Source organism: Dipodomys merriami, unplaced genomic scaffold, assembly GCF_024711535.1.
Source record: "Dipodomys merriami isolate MVZ:Mamm:240054 unplaced genomic scaffold, mDipMer1.0.p SCAF_11, whole genome shotgun sequence".
Classification (NCBI taxonomy): Eukaryota; Metazoa; Chordata; class Mammalia; order Rodentia; family Heteromyidae; genus Dipodomys; species Dipodomys merriami.
In genome coordinates this window covers 3,334,460-3,353,668 of record NW_027202382.1, presented here as the reverse complement: position 1 = coordinate 3,353,668, position 19,209 = coordinate 3,334,460, and the positions used below count along the sequence as shown (strand labels likewise).

The 19,209-nt window shown below is 40.0% G+C and overlaps 1 protein-coding gene across 6 annotated transcripts in view; it reads left to right on the top strand.

Annotated features, from left to right (window-relative positions):
* The window catches only part of Slc24a2 (solute carrier family 24 member 2), a 246,706-nt gene extending 228,373 nt beyond the window's left edge, over nt 1–18,333 (top strand). For all 6 annotated transcript variants that reach the window (XM_070007933.1, XM_070007950.1, XM_070007941.1 and 3 more), the window contains 3 exons: nt 2,889–2,978; nt 6,605–6,771; nt 9,416–18,333. In XM_070007933.1, the coding sequence (XP_069864034.1) occupies nt 2,889–2,978; nt 6,605–6,771; nt 9,416–9,665 (507 nt within the window). In that variant the 3' untranslated portion in view covers nt 9,666–18,333. The remainder of the gene's footprint in view (nt 1–2,888; nt 2,979–6,604; nt 6,772–9,415) is intronic.
* The last annotated feature ends 876 nt before the right edge of the window (nt 18,334–19,209 follow it).

Here is a 19,209-nt window from a genome sequence, read left to right as displayed (position 1 = left end):
CTAAATCCCTGTCTAAAATATTTTAGGGAAAGAACATGAGGAAGCAATCCCTGATTCCCTCTCCCAATTTAATCAAGTCTGCTCAGCCTACTAGACATCTCAGCTAATGAATAGTTCCTCAAACTGCCACATTTAAAGAGAAAAGATTGTTACAAAATTTAAGGACTATGTGCATAATACTTTAAAAAATAACTAAAGAGGTGAAATTTTAAAAATTTAAAATGGGGGCTAGGAAGTTGGCTCAGTGGTAGAGTGCTTGCTTGTCTCACATGCATGAGGCCCTGAGTTCAATGCCTCAGTACCACATAAGCTGGGAAAAAAGCCTGAAGTGGTGCGGTGGCTCAAATGGTAGGGTGCTAGCCTTGAGCTGAAGAGCTGAGACAGGCCCAGAGTTCAGCCCCCACAATGGACAAATATAAATAAATAAATAAATAAATAAATAAAAGCAAAAGAGGCTGTGTTTATCAGTAGACTGGAAATATTCAAAATCTCTTCTTCTAATGAAATTTCAAAAGCCATGGCACAAAATGTCCTGTGTGACAGTCCCACGACATACCTTTAGACAATCAGGTCTATTTTGTGGTTCATTTACCCAGACAAAACTGGATAGCATTATCAAAGCAAAACATGGGATTATTCTTCAGCACAGAAAGCTTTCAAATAAAGGGACTGGGAAGGTGGCTCAGTGGTAGAGTGCTTGCCTTGCATGCCTGAGGCCCTGGGTTCGATTCCTCAGCACCACATAAGCAAAAAGAAAAAAGCTAGAAGTGGCGCTGTAGCTCAAGTGGTAGAGCGCTAGCCTTGAGCTGAAGAGCTGAGGGACAGCGCCCAGGCCCAGACAGAGTTCAGGCCCCACAACTGGACTCAAAAAAAAAAAAAATTGATCAAATAAAAAGGTTTTGGTGATAAATAGTGACAAGCTCTCTGACAGCATTCTGCTGGTTTGGGCATGTTTGAGAAGAGTTCAAGTTTTCCACAAAGGATATCAACAGAACCCCCTGTACAAGGCTGGATTTTCCATAAGTGGGATGTGATGAGAAACACAGCTTGTGTGTGTGTGTGTGTGTGTGTGTGTGTGTGTGTGTGTGTGTGTGTGTGTGTGTGTGTGTGTGTGTGTGTGTGTGTGTGTGTGTGTGTGTGTGTGTGTGCTGGTCTTGGGTCTTGAACTCAGGGCCTAGGCACTGTCCCTGAGCTTTTTTTGCTCAAGGCTAGCACTGTACCATTCAACCACAGCTCCCTTTCCAGAATTTTGCTGGTTAATTGGAGATAAAAGTCTCACAGACCACCTGGGCTGGCTTCAGACCACAATCTGGAGTAGCCAGTATTACAGTCATAAACCACTGGTGGCTTTTTGGGGGAAGTCGGGGGGGGGGCAGTCCTGAGGCTTGAACTCAGGGTCTAGGCAACATCCCTGAGCCTCTTTGTGCTCAAGACTAGTGCCCTATGGCTTGAGCCACAGCACCAATTCCGGCTTTTTCTGAGTCGTTTATTAGAGATAAGAGTCCTACAGACTTTCCTGTCTGGGCTGGCTTCAAACTGTGATCCTCAGATCTCAGAATCCTGAGTAGCTAGGGCTACACACATGAGCCACCAGCACCCAGCTGGCCTTTTTTTTTTTTTTGGAGGGGGGGGGTCCGGTCGTGGGGCCTGAACTCTGGGCCTGGGCGCTGTCTCTCAGCTCTTCAGCTCAAGGCTGAAGTGGTAGGCTAGCGCTCTACCACTTGAGCCACAGTGCCACTTCCAGCTTTTTTCTTTTTGCTTATGTGGTGCTGAGGAATCGAACCCAGGGCCTCAGGCATGCGAGACAAGCGCTCTACCACTGAGCCACCTTGCCAGCCCATGGCCTTTTTTTTTTTTAAACACCACATTTTATGTGTCTGATTTTTTGTTGATATTCCTAGGAAACTTTGAAATGTTCACACAATATATAAGCTTGAAATTGTACAAAGTCCAAAGCTAGAAACAGAATTGGACTTTTATATAGTTTAGAGTAGAGAGCAGGAGTAGAGAGCAGAAGAGAAAACAATGTGCAGAACAATGTCTGACACATCCACCTCCCAGTGCAGATAGTTCCAACTGGATATCACTGCCTCTGTCTTCGCCAGCTGATTTGTGGCTACCATGTCCTAGAAAACAGCAATCTATCACCAGCAATCTCTGTAAGAGCTGGAGTGTGATCATCTCACAGGACTGTTGTGATTAACCAACGTATCCTTAAACCTACTTATCAATCTCATTTCTTTTTTTTTTAATTTTTATTTTTTTATTGTGAAAATACTGTACAGAGGGGTTACAATTACATAGGCAAGATAATGAGTACATTTCTTATCAAGCATTGTAGCCTCCTCCTTTGTTTCCCCTTCCCATCCCTTCCCATCCTCCCCCCGCCCCCCCACGCAATCCTCCCCGCCCCCCCTCATTTCTTTTTAATGTAGTTAATTACACAGAGTTGGTCACATGGATTATTAGAATACATGGTTTGAAAGCAGTAGAAACAGATTCTGACAAACTTGAAAGCAAACAAAGAAAGAGGAGGAGCTAGAATGATAATATGAGATATGAGAAGTGCAGGCTGAGAACCCAGGCCTTGGATAGAGAAGAAATAGAGCACATCTGGGCATCTAGCAGAAGGAAATAACAGATGTTCTATTTAAGAGACTTCTAGCCTGGGAACCAACATTGTGATCACTCAGCACCCACCACCTTCATACTTCCAAGAGAGAATTTTACTGTTTTTATTTGACCCGGAGTATGTAGGGCCCTTTGATTGCTAAGACTACTAAGATGAAGTAGGGGAGAATCATACAAGGTTTCAGTTCTGGGCTGTCAGATCGCCTCCGTTGGTAGCCCTGACTCTCTCTCTCTCTCTCCTCTTCTGCTTTGTGCAGTCATCAAGGAAGTTCTTTCCCATCACGTTCTTTGGTGCCATCGCTTGGATTGCGGCATTTTCTTACTTGATGGTCTGGTGGGCACACCAGGTAAGGCCTTGGCAGCAACACCTGTCTGTCTGGTTTTTCTCTAACCTTGGTTACCAAGTGGTTAGTCAGTGTGCTTGCTTTCTGAAACTCACAATGACAAGAGTGCAACACAGACAAGTTTCACATTGTAGAACTGAACTTTTCCTTAGTCTCCAAGTCTTTCCCTGTGGGTAGGAATTAAGTTGGCATAGCCACAGGAAAGCCATGGAGAGGAGGCTAAGCCTGACTGGTGTCAGCTCTGTGTAGATAAAGCCAGGTGAAGCCAGGAATGTCAAGGTTATATCTGGCTCAGTGACATGAACTTTACCTTGCACAAGTCATTCAGTTTGGCTCTCACCAGCATTTAAAACTGGCTGTCAAGAGTGAGGTGCTAGGGCTGGGATGGTGGCTCAGTGGTAGAGTGCTTGCCTTGCATGCATGAGGCCCTGGGTTCAATTCCTTAGTACTACATAAGCAGAAAAAAACAGAAGTGGCACTGTGGCTCAAGTGGTTGAGTGCTAGCCTTGAGCTGAAGAGCTGAGGGACGGTGTCTAGGCCCAGAGTTCAGGCCCCACAACTGACCAAAAAAAAAAAAGAGTGAGGTGCTAGTAGTTCATGCTTATAATTCTAGCTACTCCAGAACCTGAGATCTGATGATCTTGAATTAAAACCAGCCTAGGCAGAAAAGTTTGTGAAATTCTTATCTTCAGTTAACCCAGGAAAAAGCCAGAAATGGAGGTGTGGCTCAAATGGTTTTGTGCCAGTCTTGAGTGAAAAAGACAAGAGAGAGGGCAAGGCTCTGAATAATAATAATAACAACAACAACAACAATAAATGGCTCTCAGGAAAGGACCTAGAGATCAAGTGGCCTCTTTTTTGTGTGTGTATGTGTCAGTCGTGGGGCCTGAACTCTAGGCCTGGGTACTGCCCCTCAGCTCTTCAGCTCAAGGCTAGCGCCACTTGAGCCACAGCACCACTTCCGGTTTTTTCTGCTTAAGCAGTGCTGAGGAATCAAACCCAGGGTCTCATGCATGCAAGGCAAACACTCTACCACTGAGCTACTTCCCAGCCCAAGTGGCCTCTTCTTGAGTTTCAATTTGTAAAATTAATAATGCTTTCACTCTGTACCAGTCAAAATGCCTATCTAGAGAAAATGTCAGTAATTGTGGTTAGAACAGATGAATGAAAGAAATTAGATACAAGGGTTTCCCATTCTCACGAATCAAATTGAGTGTGTATATGTTAGACAGTTCACATCCCTTTGTCTTTATACCTTTGATATTAACTCTGTACATATGTCCAGGTCCTATGAGGGAAGCATATTACTATCTGTGACATAAAGATAACACAGCTTAAAGCTGATCAGAGCCTTGCCCACAATTATCTACATAGTAAATAGCAGAACTGAGGAACCTAACCCAGGTTTCTGCAACTCCAAAATTCATGCCTTTGATCTCTACTATATACTACATCAACTCTGAGCTGCCCACTTGTATCCTTTGTTTAATATAGTCCTAAAATTACTATAACTTGTTAACATAAATGAAATGTAGCAAGTTGAAATAAGGAAATATATAGCAAGAACATATGTGGATAGACTCTTCAACAAATGGTGCTGGAATAATTAGATTTCCACATGCCAAAAAAAGTGAACTTAGATCCTTACTTCATACCATGCTCAAAAATGAACTCAAAGTGGATCAGCGTTCTAAATGTAGAAACTACAACTATCAAACTTCCAGAAGAAAGCATTAAAAAAGAATCTGCATGACCCAGTTTGATCCCTGAGCCCTTCCTCCTTCCTCTGGTTTGCCAAGTCAGCTTCAAGGACAAGTTCTTCAAAAAGAAAAGCCCATGGAGACTGCTTCAGAAAAGTTGTTAGAGCCATATAGTTTCATTGGATGGTTAAGGCATAATGAAAAGTCTCCATTATTCATGGCATTTCACACATTGTAGATTGACACCCGTCAACAACTTCTAAACTCACTCACCAAACACTAGCTGTTATGGTCAAATAATTTGGAGAGGAAAAGGAATAATACCTGAGTTATATAGCTATCAGCTATGGTTACTGATCATTTACCTTATACCTTACACTGTGCTATTTGCTTTACAAGCATCATCATAGATAAGCATCACAACAACCTTAGTGGATATTATCATCTTCTTGCAGATAGGAACAATTTGGGTGGTTGGCTTGGTGAGGAATCCAGGATGATCAATGTCCCCACCCAGAACCCTTAACCACATCAGCCTATTTCTCCTCTTTGGCTTTTGCATTTCTCCATCTGTAGCAACATTTAAATTCCAAATTATAAGTGGTTTGGAAAATAGTTACTGCTTTAGAGCTCCCTCTCAGAGTTCAAATTATTAAGAATGTGTGAAATAGATTGGAACTTTGTTGGAGTGACAATCATTTAGTCAGCATTTTTATCATATTTGACATTTCACTCCAAGTCTAACAACAGCAGCAACAACAAAATAAAAATCAAAGAGAATAATTTGCTCAGGTAGGCCAGTCTATTTCCCTACTTCCTAGGGAAATTAGCTACATATGCAGATTGAGTTGTTCATGAGCAAATAGATGGTCAAAACCTACTCTGAACTAGATTATGCTGTGTATACGAGACATCCCATCATGACCAAGGCAAAGACCATGCTGGCGGAGGTAGCACTTATTTTCTGATGGATCTGTATACAATGAGAACAGGGCAAATTAAGTCAGCTCACCAACTCTGAAGCAGCATGACTATCAAAACAAAAACAGCTCACACTGAGGCTTTTACGCTAGTAGAAACCCAGATGTTCCTTATCTATCAAACAAAAAGAGATTGAGAGACAAATGTGCTCTAGCCCATAAAAACTTTATCCTTCTATCCCCTTTAAATCATCTCAAAATTTTAGCCCTTTAAATTTTTTTAACTCTGGATGTTATCGTGTAGGTTTTGTTAGAAAACAAATAGTATTATTTTCTCATTTTTCAGAACTGCAGTTCATCGATTCCAGAATATATAGCTTTTGAAAGGTGCAACAAGACAATCAAGTTGCTCAGGAGAATGGAGGCACTTCTAAGCAACAATTGTACAGGAACAGTTAGCAACAGGTCAAGAACATCATAAATACCAAAGCCAATCCTGAGGTCCCCAGGCTGTTACTTTTCCACAGTTACTCTGAAGATTTTCAGTTTCGCATCACCAAACTGAATACACCCAAACACAAGGTTCCTGCAGAAATAGTAGTGACTAAAAGTGTTTATGAGTAACACAGACAAATAGGAGATACTAAGGAAAAATGGAGACAGTGGGTGTTAACCCTTAAACTCTGATGGAAAATGGAAGGGTAAACCTGGCCCCTGGATTCAAAGGCCATTTGGCTTTTGTAACTCTAATATTGTAGGTTCCCTGGCTCAGCCTTAGAAAATGCTATATGGTGTCTGTACTTGAGCCCTCTATAGCTCATTGCTATTTGAGATGGTCTATTTAGTCCTATGTGCTTGTGGCTGACTTAATGGATCTGACGTCATAAAAGTGAGGCGATGATTGTCACTTATTCATCCCATTCATCTCAGCATTCAACACAACATAGGAGAGGAATTCATTAAAAGGGATTGCATTGAAATATTTGTTTATCCTTGTTGTAATGTTTAGGTTGGAGAGACAATTGGCATTAGTGAAGAGATTATGGGTCTGACCATCTTGGCTGCTGGAACCTCCATCCCTGACCTTATCACCAGTGTCATAGTAGCCAGGAAGGGACTGGGGGACATGGCCGTGTCCAGCTCTGTTGGAAGCAATATTTTTGACATCACTGTAGGGTGAGTAAACCTATAAATCTAAAATCTATAAATATGCATGCCACTTCCATCCCTTCCATTGTTCAAGAGATTATGAATTTATGATCAGACTCTCTGAAGACAAAACACAACACTATTCAGCTCAACAAGTTAAGACAAGGGGTATCATTCAGTTTCACTAATTCTATTTTTCACTTTCAGAGAACTTAATGAAGAGTAAGTCATTCCTAGACAGGCAGAAACACATACCTTCCTATAGAGTGTGTGTTTAAGAAAATAGGGGGGGGCTGGGAAGGTGGCTCAGTGGTAGAGCGCTTGTCTTGCATGCCTGAGGCCCTGAGTTCGATTCCTCAGCACTACATAAGCAAAAAGAAAAAAGCTGGAAATGGCACTATGGCTCAAGTGGTAGAGCACTAGCCTTGAGCTGAAGAGCTGAGGGATAGCGCCCAGGCCCAGAGTTCAGGCCCCATGACCGTACCCAAAAAAAAAAGGGGGGTATTAGAAATGAACTATACAACTTGTGGAGGAGGAAACAGGGTCAGGAGGGAAAAAACTGGGAGAAAATGAGGGAAGGGGGTGACACTGTTCGGAAAGAAAGGAACTCATTACCTGACTTATATAACTGTAACCCCTCTATACATCACTTTTACAATGGCTAGGCACCGGTGTCTCATGCCTATAATCCTAGCTACTCAGAAGGCTGAGATCTGAAGATCACGGTTCAATGCCAGCCTGGGCAGGAAAGTCCGTGAGACTCTTATCTACAATTAACTAACAGAAAACCAGAAATGGCACTGTGGCTCAAGTGGTAGAGCACTAGCCTTGAGCTGAAGAGCTCAGGGCAGCACCCAGGCCTGGAATTCAAGCCCCACAACTGACCAAAAAAAAAATAAAAGAAAGAAAAGAAGGAAACTGCTTCCATAACTGCATTTACTATATACAATAAGTAGTCACTATTTGAGCAGGACTGAAATGTTTTGGTAGTTTCTCAGTATTTTTTGTTTCAATATTCATATTCTATATTACCAGCCCCAGGTAAGAATGGCTTTTAAAGTAAATTGGGATAAACACAAGCCAAATACAGACATCCTACCTCTTTGCTTGGAAATTTCTGGCAGTCTTGTTTTTGTCATTGCTTCCACTGTGCCTCTGATACTCAAGGTTTTTGTTTGTTTGTTTGTTTGGGGTTTTGTTTTTGAAAAACACCCTGCTAAAACTTAAAATCCCTTAGTTCTGCAGAAAACTAGCTGAGTCAGCATCTTCCCAGCCAATATTCTCCATCATTAGGCTCAATATTAGAACCAATTACTTTTGCTCAGCCCCTAGGAAGACCCATGCCATTAGGCCACATTACTCTCCCAAGGTCCTGATTAATTCCCATGATGCTCCTGGAAATTGTCTTTCCTGGTGTAGTTCAGAATTGTCACTCTGCTTAGGGAACAAAATCTATTAGTAGACTTTAAAAAATCAAATGAAGGGGAAGAAATCAGGTGTACTAAGGGATACTAATACATCATAAAATTGAAAGAAACAGATTATAAGTGTAAGATACTGTTTTCTTTCTTTTCTTTTCTTTTTTAGGACCAAGACCAGGTTTCCAACTCAGTACCTGATGCTTTCATTCATTGGCTCTACCAACTGAGCCATACCTCCGACCACACACTGTTTTCTTTCAATCTTTCAGAAAGGCCCCTTTTTTTTTTTTTAAATCAAGATTGCCAACCTCTTGGCCTAGGGTTGTAGCTCAGTGTTAGAGCACTTGCCTAGCATGCACAACATCCTGGAGTTGATGGTTGGCACTGGAAAAAAATTTGTCAAGATTTTTTCCAGAAAAAAACCTTCAGTCTATGTATTGATATCATGGCCCCACCATCACTATGCCAATTCCCTTGCTTTTAGATTGTTAGTTCATTGATATCTTATGTTTTGACTTTTTTTATTTTTTTATTTTAAAGGTAAAATTAATTGAATAATAATTCATTAGAATAAGCAACCACAGTCATGTCAAAACAAATGAAAAGTATCATGGAACACTCTTACAAGTAAGACATGAGGGAAAACAAATCTAAAATACTGTCAGAAAAAAAATCTTTTAATCATTAACATCTTCACAGCAAAACCTTCTTTATATATATATTTATATATATACATTTTGTATGTATATATATACACACCCATTTGTATATACATTTTTCTGATTTGGGGAGGAAAAGGGAAATAACAAAATGCTGAAATAAGGTTACAGGTTGACCCATTATAACAATGAGATGTACAAGACACTATGTTGAAAACGAACTTTACAACTTTGGGGGTGCAGAGGGAGGGGTTGGGGAGGTGGGGCAGGAAGGGATGGTAGGGGATAATCAAGGGAGGGGTAACAATGCTCGATAGGAAATGGACTCATTACCTTACTCGTGTAACTGTAACCCCTCTGTACAGAATTTTTTTTTAATTTTCTACCACTCATTTCTATACCTTCTCTCCATTGTTTTCTCTTCCCCTTCCCTTGCATAAATCCTTCAATTCACCTTCCCAGGGCTGAGAGCAATATTTCACTCGCTACTTTTTCTATGTGTGAGATGTATTATCAAATACCTTCTTCGCCATGTCTGATTGTCCACCACTGTGTAACCACCTCCCCCTGCTCTGCCTTTTTCTCTCGCAGGCTCCCCCTGCCCTGGCTCCTTTACAGCATCATTCACAGATTCAAGCCAGTGACCGTCAGCAGCAATGGCCTCTTCTGCGCCATTGTCCTTCTCTTTATCATGCTGCTCTTCGTCATCCTCTCCATCGCCCTCTGCCGATGGCGGATGAACAAAGTGCTGGGCTTCATCATGTTTGGTCTCTACTTCGTATTCCTGGTGATCAGTATCCTCCTAGAAGACAAAGTTCTCCTGTGCCCTGTCTCCATCTAGTGGAAAAGCCATATCTTAAATCAATAGCATGGATGGAACCCTCCTGCTCTGGGCTCTAGGCTCCTCAACCTCTTGAAGAAGCAGTTGACACACAGCACTGGGAACCAAGTGGCCCTCCTTATTGGATGGGAGGAAGATGGCTACTCATTAGACCTTCCCACTTCACAGGCTGCTTCACCCTTGCCTACTTAGAAACAAAGAAAACCGAGGCTTCTCTCCATTTACCAATGACAGGTACTCCTCGCTGGTCGGAGGTACATCCGTTATAATGATGCAAACAAGGACAGAGGCTATATATATGTATATGTATGCATATAAAATATACATATTATAAATATATACACATGAATACACAGATTTTGCCTGCTCCTGTATTATACCTCTCCTTCCATAGAAGAATACATAACTGTACACAAATACAAAGAAAGAAAAAGTTATATATATATAGATAGATATATATATAACCACATATACATATAAGTACACATGCATCTTTTCAGGGATAGCTCTAGTATATTATAGTACCTATTTGAAGAGGGGCATCAACCTTTAACCTTCAATCTGGTCTTTACCTCTCAAGGTGAATGAATGGAATCAATAGACAAAAGTGGCATTGTTCAACTTACTTTGTCCTGTCTAGTAAAGTGGATGGTTGAGGGAACTAGATTGCATGGAAGATGGTTTAAGAGAGAAAAAAATGTAATGACCCCTCCAAAACATTTCCACAAGCCAAACAGGGAAGACTGTCTGCCAACCCCAATGGGGGTACAGTGACTGAGACCACTGTTTCCTTAGGACTATAGTTGTGAAACCCAGACTGGGTAAATACTGGTTTGGGGGTAAGAGAAAGGTGACTAGGATTGGATTATTTTATTTTCCTTATATTGCCCCAGCATGCAAGTAGAAAACATGATTGCAAGCCAAATTAGTACTTTTCTAGGACAAGCAAAACTATATAAACTGAACCTATATTGTTCCAACAATGCATGTCCCATTGTCATCAAAAGAAGGAGGGCAATTTTAGCTGTGATGTCATTTAGACATATTTTGATGCTAAGGGCTCACACATAGTCAAAAATGCCTGCCAAGAGAGCCTAAATGTGCGATGAGAAATACCATTCAGTAGAGGTGCTCAGCAGGACTTACCACCTAATGGGAATATAAGGCAAAGCTCCTTAAAGCATCTCCCAATGTGGTTATAAAGGGCTTCAGTGTCTAAGAATCATTACTCCCAATAGATCCAAACTAGCTCGATCAGTACTGCCTAATTGGAAGCAGTTTTGGAATGTTTGCAGAGGCATTAGCCCATTTGGTACACCCAGGAGGTTTCAAAGTCCTGTGCCAAGGATTTGGTTAAGCCCATGCCACAGCTATGTCTCTCTCCCATCAGAAGAGAACTTCCTGTTTTTCTTCATTTTAGAGTTCATTGGAGACTATATGCCACAATTTCGTTACACTGGTTTCAAGACTGTCACTCGCACATGTTGATTTATTAATTGTATTGACCTTTATATGGGTTCTTCTCACTTCATTCAGTGCTCCCAAATTCTGTTTGATACCTTGTATGATTTCTCAGGTCTATTTCAATAGAAAATAAAATGGTAGAGTGGGAGAGGACTAACTAAATTGATTTTAATACATGCAGAATTTTTCATTTCACCAAGTCATTGTTTCCTTAAAATTTAAAAAAAATGTAGCCTCTATAGATTCTTCTGTACTCACCCTACCTGTAAGTTGATATATATCCTATATGGAGAATTTCACTGCACGTGTTCATGTCTCTAGTCTGCTCTATACCTGATGGCTGCCATGACTGTGTTGTGAGCTCCCACACCTTTAAACAGGGCAGCAGGATGCAGAATGCACAGTGGAATAAAAAGATCAGATGACCTCATCAAGCTTACTATTCCTGCCAGAGAACTTTCAGCTAACTTAAATAGCATGACAACACCAAACAGTGTCCCTGCCCCTGAGGAAAGAGAAATCAAGATGGCTGCCACCTAGCCAATTAGCTTTCAATTCTCTCCAACTGTGTAGTCTTAAGTTTTCAAATGTGTGAAGAAAAAAAAACAAACAAACACATCTCATTCATCAATGCAGGACTTGGTATTGAGGTAAGCATTTGGGCTGACTTCTTATCACAAAAGATAAAAAGGAAGTGGACTGTGAGTTTTTAAATTCTGTTCTTTGCCCTATGGTTTACTAGAAGAACAACACATTTGGTTGTTGGATAAATTCTGTATTGTTGACTGGTTTATTGTCTTGAAGGGTAAACTCAGCTACAGATGGATACATAAAATACGAAAGGTTGCAGGATATCTGGATGGTGTCCTGTTCTTATTTCTGCACTTCCTGATGCTCCCCCATCTCTTATTCCTTCCCATTCATTCCAAGCTCACAGGGAAGACTGGCCCAGAAGCAAGAAAGCACTTTTCTTACCTAAGATTGGGGAGCTGTGCTCCATAGGAAGTGTTATGGTCTTTAATGAAAAGCTGTTTGGGGAGCAAAACAATCCCAGTCCTATCCAGCCCTGTCCATGATATGGGGGTGAGCATGACCCATGGTAAGCTGTGCTTTCTCCCTCCCTTATTGCCCTTGCTTTACCCTGCTCTGAGTACATGCTTATGTGTTAGCCCATAATCATTTACCTAATTACAAAAAATACTTTCCATGTCATGGTTTTCAAGGTCAGTCACTTTTAACCCTTTTTCGGCTCTTGTGTTCAGGTGTGTCTTTGAGTGTATGTGCACCAGATCTGTATGTACATAAATGTCATTATATCATCACACTCTGACTCAATCTCATTCCAAAATCTAAACCAGAGAGCATCAAGTTTGCCAAAGTCAAGGAAAAGTCATTCACATCAACCATTTCTTCCTGATTTCATAAGGTTGATTTATTCTACACACATAAACATATACATACACATACATACCCATAATTTCCAAACTCCAGAATATAGATGTATAGGCTTAAAGAAAAGGCCAGCCACATTCCTAATGCTAAGCTAGAGGCAAAGTATATGCCACAGAAAGCATGGGAGAAAAGTTCCAACTACAGATAGACTCTTTGCTTCTCTGGAAAAAAAAAAAAGCTATTAGATAATATTAAAATTTGAGTCACTCTAAAATAAAGGATTTGTACTCAAATTGTTTCTTGCTGTCACCTTGCTATGACTTGCTGTCATACAAGGACAAGAGAACAAGTTAATCAAGCCAAGAGGTTTAAAACAGAAACTCCTAAATTGCATCTGCGAATGCCCACGACATGCCCAGCCACCCTGTGGACCTGATTAGTTCTTGATGAAATGAAACACAGGCCTAAACTGAGTCAACCTGTAACAGCTTCAAGCAGCAGTATGTGTGCAGGGACTAGGGGTTAGGGTTGTTTATCTGCTTGACAGATGCTGCAGAATAGCTTAATGCCTTAGAAGATCATTGAAAGAAGCAAGGACTTTCGCATTGTAAGGCTTCTAACAGTTGTCACCTGATAGGGGCCATCAGAATTTATTTTATAGGGAAGACATGAGTCAGGTGATTTGCAGCCCTTTCACCAAAGCACAGCTGCCTCCCTGATTAGCCATTTGATAATGCTAGTGTGTAGCCAGTCCTGGGCAGAGAGAATGGTAGCAAGTTCCCCCACCATTGCTCACATTTTTAAATGCCTCTGTGACAATGAGATAGGACATGAGCAATGAGATGGAGCACCCACCCCCAGACCACCTGAACCGAAAAGGTGATCACAGAAAAGACAACTGGTAGAGCTGCTAGCCACAGAGATATGAATAAAATGGGAATTGTGTTAAGTGCTCTGCATTGAAGTATCTGATGTGATTGGGTGACCTGTGGAAATGTAAGCATTTCAGAAAACATTAGTAGGTTTTCTTCCCTGCACATGTACATGCACACACACATGGGCACATGCACATACACACACACACACACACACATAATTACATGGATGTTATGTTTCCCTTACCTTGAACAGGTTGCTACCAATAAGTGTCTATATTTAATCCTTGGCGACTCTATTCCAGAAAAGATAAAGGGGACCAATGCTTAAGGATGGAAAATATGCTAGGGAAGCTAATGCCCATTCTTGCTAAGCCAGGTCTTACATGCGTATCTGGCTTATTATTTGTTAAAGATATATCCCCAACACTGATAGCTTCCTCCATAAATTAACTTCTATTCGAATTAAGAGAGCTGTTGAAAAAATAGAAAAAGAAAAAAGAAGAAACAATTTACTTGTACAGGGCTTCCTATGAAAGCAAGTGTCACATTGAAAGATATCCTATGAGTTTAAAATAGAAATATTTAGGCCTTTTTTTTTTTTCAAATAATTACCAGAGCCTAATCAAGTCTTAGATTTACAAAAATAAATTGCTTGTCAGTGAGGCCTCAGGAAAAAAAGTAATCATACTCCTGCCCTACTGTTTATTTAAAGTTCAGTTTCCTGACTCTGCATCTTTGTATTTCTTCTTTTAAGCTTGAAGTTTTTTTTTAATATACAGCTAACAAAAAAAGCAATAAAGGAAATACAGCCATCTCAGCTCCATCACTCTCACTAGTGTATTCTTTCTTTCACATCACTGGATGCTTTGGGATGCATGGGCTGGAGTATCTCATCAACAGGAAGGCAGAGCATGCTTTCAATAGGTCTCCCAGACAACCTGTGATTTTCATTTTACTTGCCTTCCTCACACATGGGGAATCAGCCTGGCTCCAAAATCATCCTACAGTTCAGTTTCAAATAGCATACAAATAGTGATGGACAACAGATCATCGAAGCCAAAGCACTTTAAGTGAAGGATTAACAGAGTGAAAAACATACAGGAATAGTTTGCAAACAGATACATACCTAAGATTGAAGGAGTGCCATGGAGTTTGCATAGGCTCCCACCAAAGACTGAATCCCATTGAGAGAGTTTATTCAGCCTAACCCAAAGGACAACCCTCCAACTGGAAAGAATCCCAGCAGAAATGTTTCAACGTTTAACAACTTTGAGTATCAGAAAAGTCTCCTCCACCTTCCCCTCCCCCCACTCAGGTTAGCCCTAGTGCCTCCAAGTTATGGCTTAACCTATTGATTTTTTTTCTTTTTGGCAGAAAACAACTGTATGTGGGTACTCTTCATTCATCACTCCTTACATAGTTGGAAGTTGCTACTATATGACCCTTTAACTATTTTCATTGCAAATATTCTTAAATTTTAATTTTGTAGTCATTTTTATCCTTTCTTAATAGTTTACAGCTCTTTGCTAAGCCTTTTTAAGTGTTTGAATTATAGAACCTCATGAGTAAACATGATGTAAATATAATGTGTGAACAGTACTGAATTACTGCTTGCAACTCAGTGCCTCACTTCCTTGTCATACTTTACTGTTGGGTCACATTTATCCTGTGCTCATTAGCCACTGCATTTATCTTCCAAGACATTTGGATAAAGCCAGTTCATTCTCAGCTTCCCGATGCCCCCTCCACTTCATGTTTGCCTAGACGCTCTGCACTCTCCAGAGTCTCTGTCTGTTAGTTTCTAGCCCCACTTCCAGGTGTCAAGCCAGTTGGTAAACCTCTGCAGTGTCACCACTAACCTCCCAGGTATACTTATATTTGGCAAGCTTAATGAGGATCTTCTCCTACTCTCTTCATATTGATGTGAATACTCAAAAATGCTAGACCTCTGTACCCAACAAACAATGTGGTATTGACTACTTTTTTGGGAGGAGGAGGGGTAAGGAAAGGCTCTTCTAATTGCTACTAAAAGGTGGACAGGAAAGTGTAGTCATAGAAATAGCTCCAGAGCACCAGTAGGTCTTGAATACAAAGAACACCAATAAACATTAGGCCTCCAAGACAATAATGAACACTGGACATGGCATTAGCATGCTGTGCAGTTGAGGTCAAGCCCACACACATCGTTTTCAAGGTCATTATCCAGTACTCATGAAGAATTAAGAATAGAAGAGACACACTTTAGGTCATTCCAAAACTCTGGGCTTGTATTTATCTGCAAGGTAAGTACAAATACCAAGATGAATTAATATTTTTATTTTATAGTTTTAAAAAATAGTTGGAAGTCTACTCATCCCCAGTAAATGTACTTCCTCTTGTGGCAGCAGGTGAGCTAGTTGCTGATGGTGTCCTGGGTTAGGAAGACAGGTGTACGGTTGAACAAAAGCACGGAAATTTTTTCCTTTTATTCTTGTATTTTGGGTTGCATGTTTCTTCATGGTGGATCTGTAAGTAACTAAAACCTTGGGAGTAATATTCTCTAAAACACTCAGCTAACCAAAAGAGAATACTAATTTTTTTTTAAAAAATCATGTCACACACAAAAAAAAGAAGAAAATGAAATGTCTGGATTTCTAAATAAAATCATTTCAAGAATGAAACTGCACGCATGAATTAAAGGTAGAAAACTGCTTGCCATTTAGTTAAACAAATCTTCAATTCTCATCAGGATAAAAACTGAAGGACAATGGATGCCTTTTGGGTTTTTTAATTTTTTAATATTGCACTTTATAGTACTTCATAAGAGACAATTGTCTTCTTAATTAAAGCCATACAAATACCAATAATACATATATTCAGGGCTTCTGAATATAGTCAATCAATAAGCAGTCCATGAGTCATTCCTGTTTTGTATTGTTTGTCGTAAATTGGAGTTTATCTGTTCTATATTTTATTACCTCCAATTATTGTTCTAGACAAGCCTAATCTACTAATAAATTTTAGATATATGTTTTAATAAAACTGTGAAAATTAAAGATAATGGTTCATTTCACAAAAGCATTCATTTTCAAAATAACTTATTACATGGTTCCTTTAAGTCGTAAGTTCTGAGACTATGTTGAAATTATTTCTTTTTTAAAAATTATAAGTTAACTATTTTGGCAAAGATCCATTTGTTATATAAAGTAAGGTTTAACCCATATGGAGAATGAAATGAATAATTAGCAAACATATCTGGGAAATTTAGGATATATTTGAGTTTTTGTATAAAGACAGGATGGATCTAAGGAGTTCCCTTATAAAAATGGCAAAAATATATATTTAGCTGGTCAATAATTTCTTATGTGTAAATCAGTAACTTTCCTTTGGAGAACATGTGAAACAGCAGACCTCACAATGCATTTAGATGGTTTTCCCCTGTTTGCAGCTAAAATATACCATTTCTGATCTAATTTAGTGGACTGGTTGCATATATATATATATATATATATATATATATATATATATACACACACACACACACACACACACTCACACACACACACACACACACACACACACACACACACACACACACACACACACATACAGATGTCCCCACAACTAAAACTTTTGATTTTTCACTTCATTATGACTTGTCCTCTTATGTGAATGAAAACTAAAGTCATTACTGAACATCACTTAATAGGAGCTTACCTAGGTCCACCACAACTGAGTACTTAAATTATCTATGTAATCATAAGTATTAAATTGGACAAGCCCATCAGCTTTATTTGCTTCTATAGCCAGAATAAAGGGTGTGTGACGCAGAGCCAGTGATGTTCAGTGAACATCCTCCAGCGATGCTAGAGGCTGTTAGGAGTTCAAGAATCTCTCCGAAGGCAGAGACTCCATCCATAGCAGAGAGCCTCTGTTGGCATATGCCCTGGTGGACTCTGCACAAAATGTATCACTGTGCCTTGCACACCTAGTTTTGTAGTTTCTTCTGCCCAAGTCTGAAAATTCTCCTCAAGCAACAGCTTCAATCTTCAAACTTCAGACTCAGAGAGGGTTACATCAAAAGCAAGAAGGGTAAAAGTTGCACTCATGTTTGAGTGACATCACTGCTAGTAGTAATGGAAAGAGAAATTAGACAATCATATCTTCCCCAGATGGCGATTTGTGTGTTTTTAGAACAGGGAAGATAGCAACATTGATACCCGCATAGGCATTTGCCCTACAACACGCAAACTATCTTTTGGACAGCTTACATTAAAAATATCAAAATGCATTCAAAATCCTCTCCTTAGTTATTTTGAAATACACAATGAAGTAACTATATTTATTCATTTTGTGCAACAGAATGCCCACAACTAATTACCATGATTTGATCATTACACGAATCCAAACATCACATTGTACCCCATCAATCTATGACATATCAATCAAAAGAATTTAAAATAACTTTTGAAAATTCTTTCACAAGTATTTTTGGAAAAAATTTAAAACTCGATCAGAATGCCATTTTTGTAAAGGATCTTTTTAGGGATAAACAAGGTTTCAAGCCTCATTTGTTTGCCTGCACTTTAACCCCTATCTTCTCCCTTAGAAGAATCCAGTGGATGAACTTCGAAATCATTTTTGTCATTGTGTGTGTGTTGTGTTTGTTGTAAGAAACTTACATTGGATGATAAGATGAATGGCAATGCTGTGTCAGTTTATTCTTTGTGAATATGTCTGTATATACCTGAAAGCTGTATTTATTTGTACATAGGCAATTTGGAGTAATGTATTTCTGTCACACAGATTTCCTCTGACGGGCGTTTCTTCCTGTTTCACAGTCCACATTTCTGTGCTTCTACTACTGATAATCAACTTATACAGTATCACTTTATGTAACTAAGTCTCCTTGGTGTGAAAAATAATAGTAATAAAAGTTATTGACTCAAAAATAAGTGTTAGGTTGTTTTTCAGAGTAATCCTTACCTGCAGTCAGGCCCTCAAAGTCTCAAGAAATACACACATGGTGAAAAATGAATACAAGAATTCAAGGGGATATGCAAAAGTTATATTAAGGGTAACTACCATTTACTGAGTGATCGCTAACAGCATTTGAGCTTTGACTCATCTGTGGTCATGTTATACACTGAAAGGCCTGCTCCCAGGCAATTATATTTGAGTAAATTAAATATATTACAACTCTAAGTTTAAAAGACTAGTGTTGCCTAAGACCTTGAGGTCAAATAAAAATCTTATTATCTGCCAGGTGCTGGTGACTCAGGCTTGTAATCCTAGCTACTCAGGAGGCTGAGATCTGAGGGTTGCAGTTTGAAGCCAGGCCAAAGCAGCAAAGTCAGAAAGATTCTTTTTTTTTAATAACTTTTTTTTTTTTTTGTCGGTCATGGGGCTTGAACTCTGGGCCTGGGCGCTGTCCCTCAGCTCTTCAGCTCAAGGCGAGCGCTCTACCACTTGAGCTACAGCGCCACTTCCGGTTTTCTGGTGGTTTATTGGAGATAGGAGTCTCACGGTCTTTCCTGCCCGGGCTGGCTTTGAACCGCGATCCTCAGATCTCAGCCTCCTGAGTAGCTAGGATTACAGGCGTGAGCCACCAGCGCCCGGCAATAACTTTTTTTTTAATTGTGAAAATAGAGAGATTCTTATCTCCAATTAACCATCAAAAAAGCTGGAAGCAGAGCTGTGGCCTAAGTAGTAGAACATAATCCTTGAGCAAAAAAAGCTCAGAGACAGTGCCCACACTGCACGCGCATGCGTGCACACACACACACACACACACACACACACACACACACACCTTGTTGAACTTTTTTTGG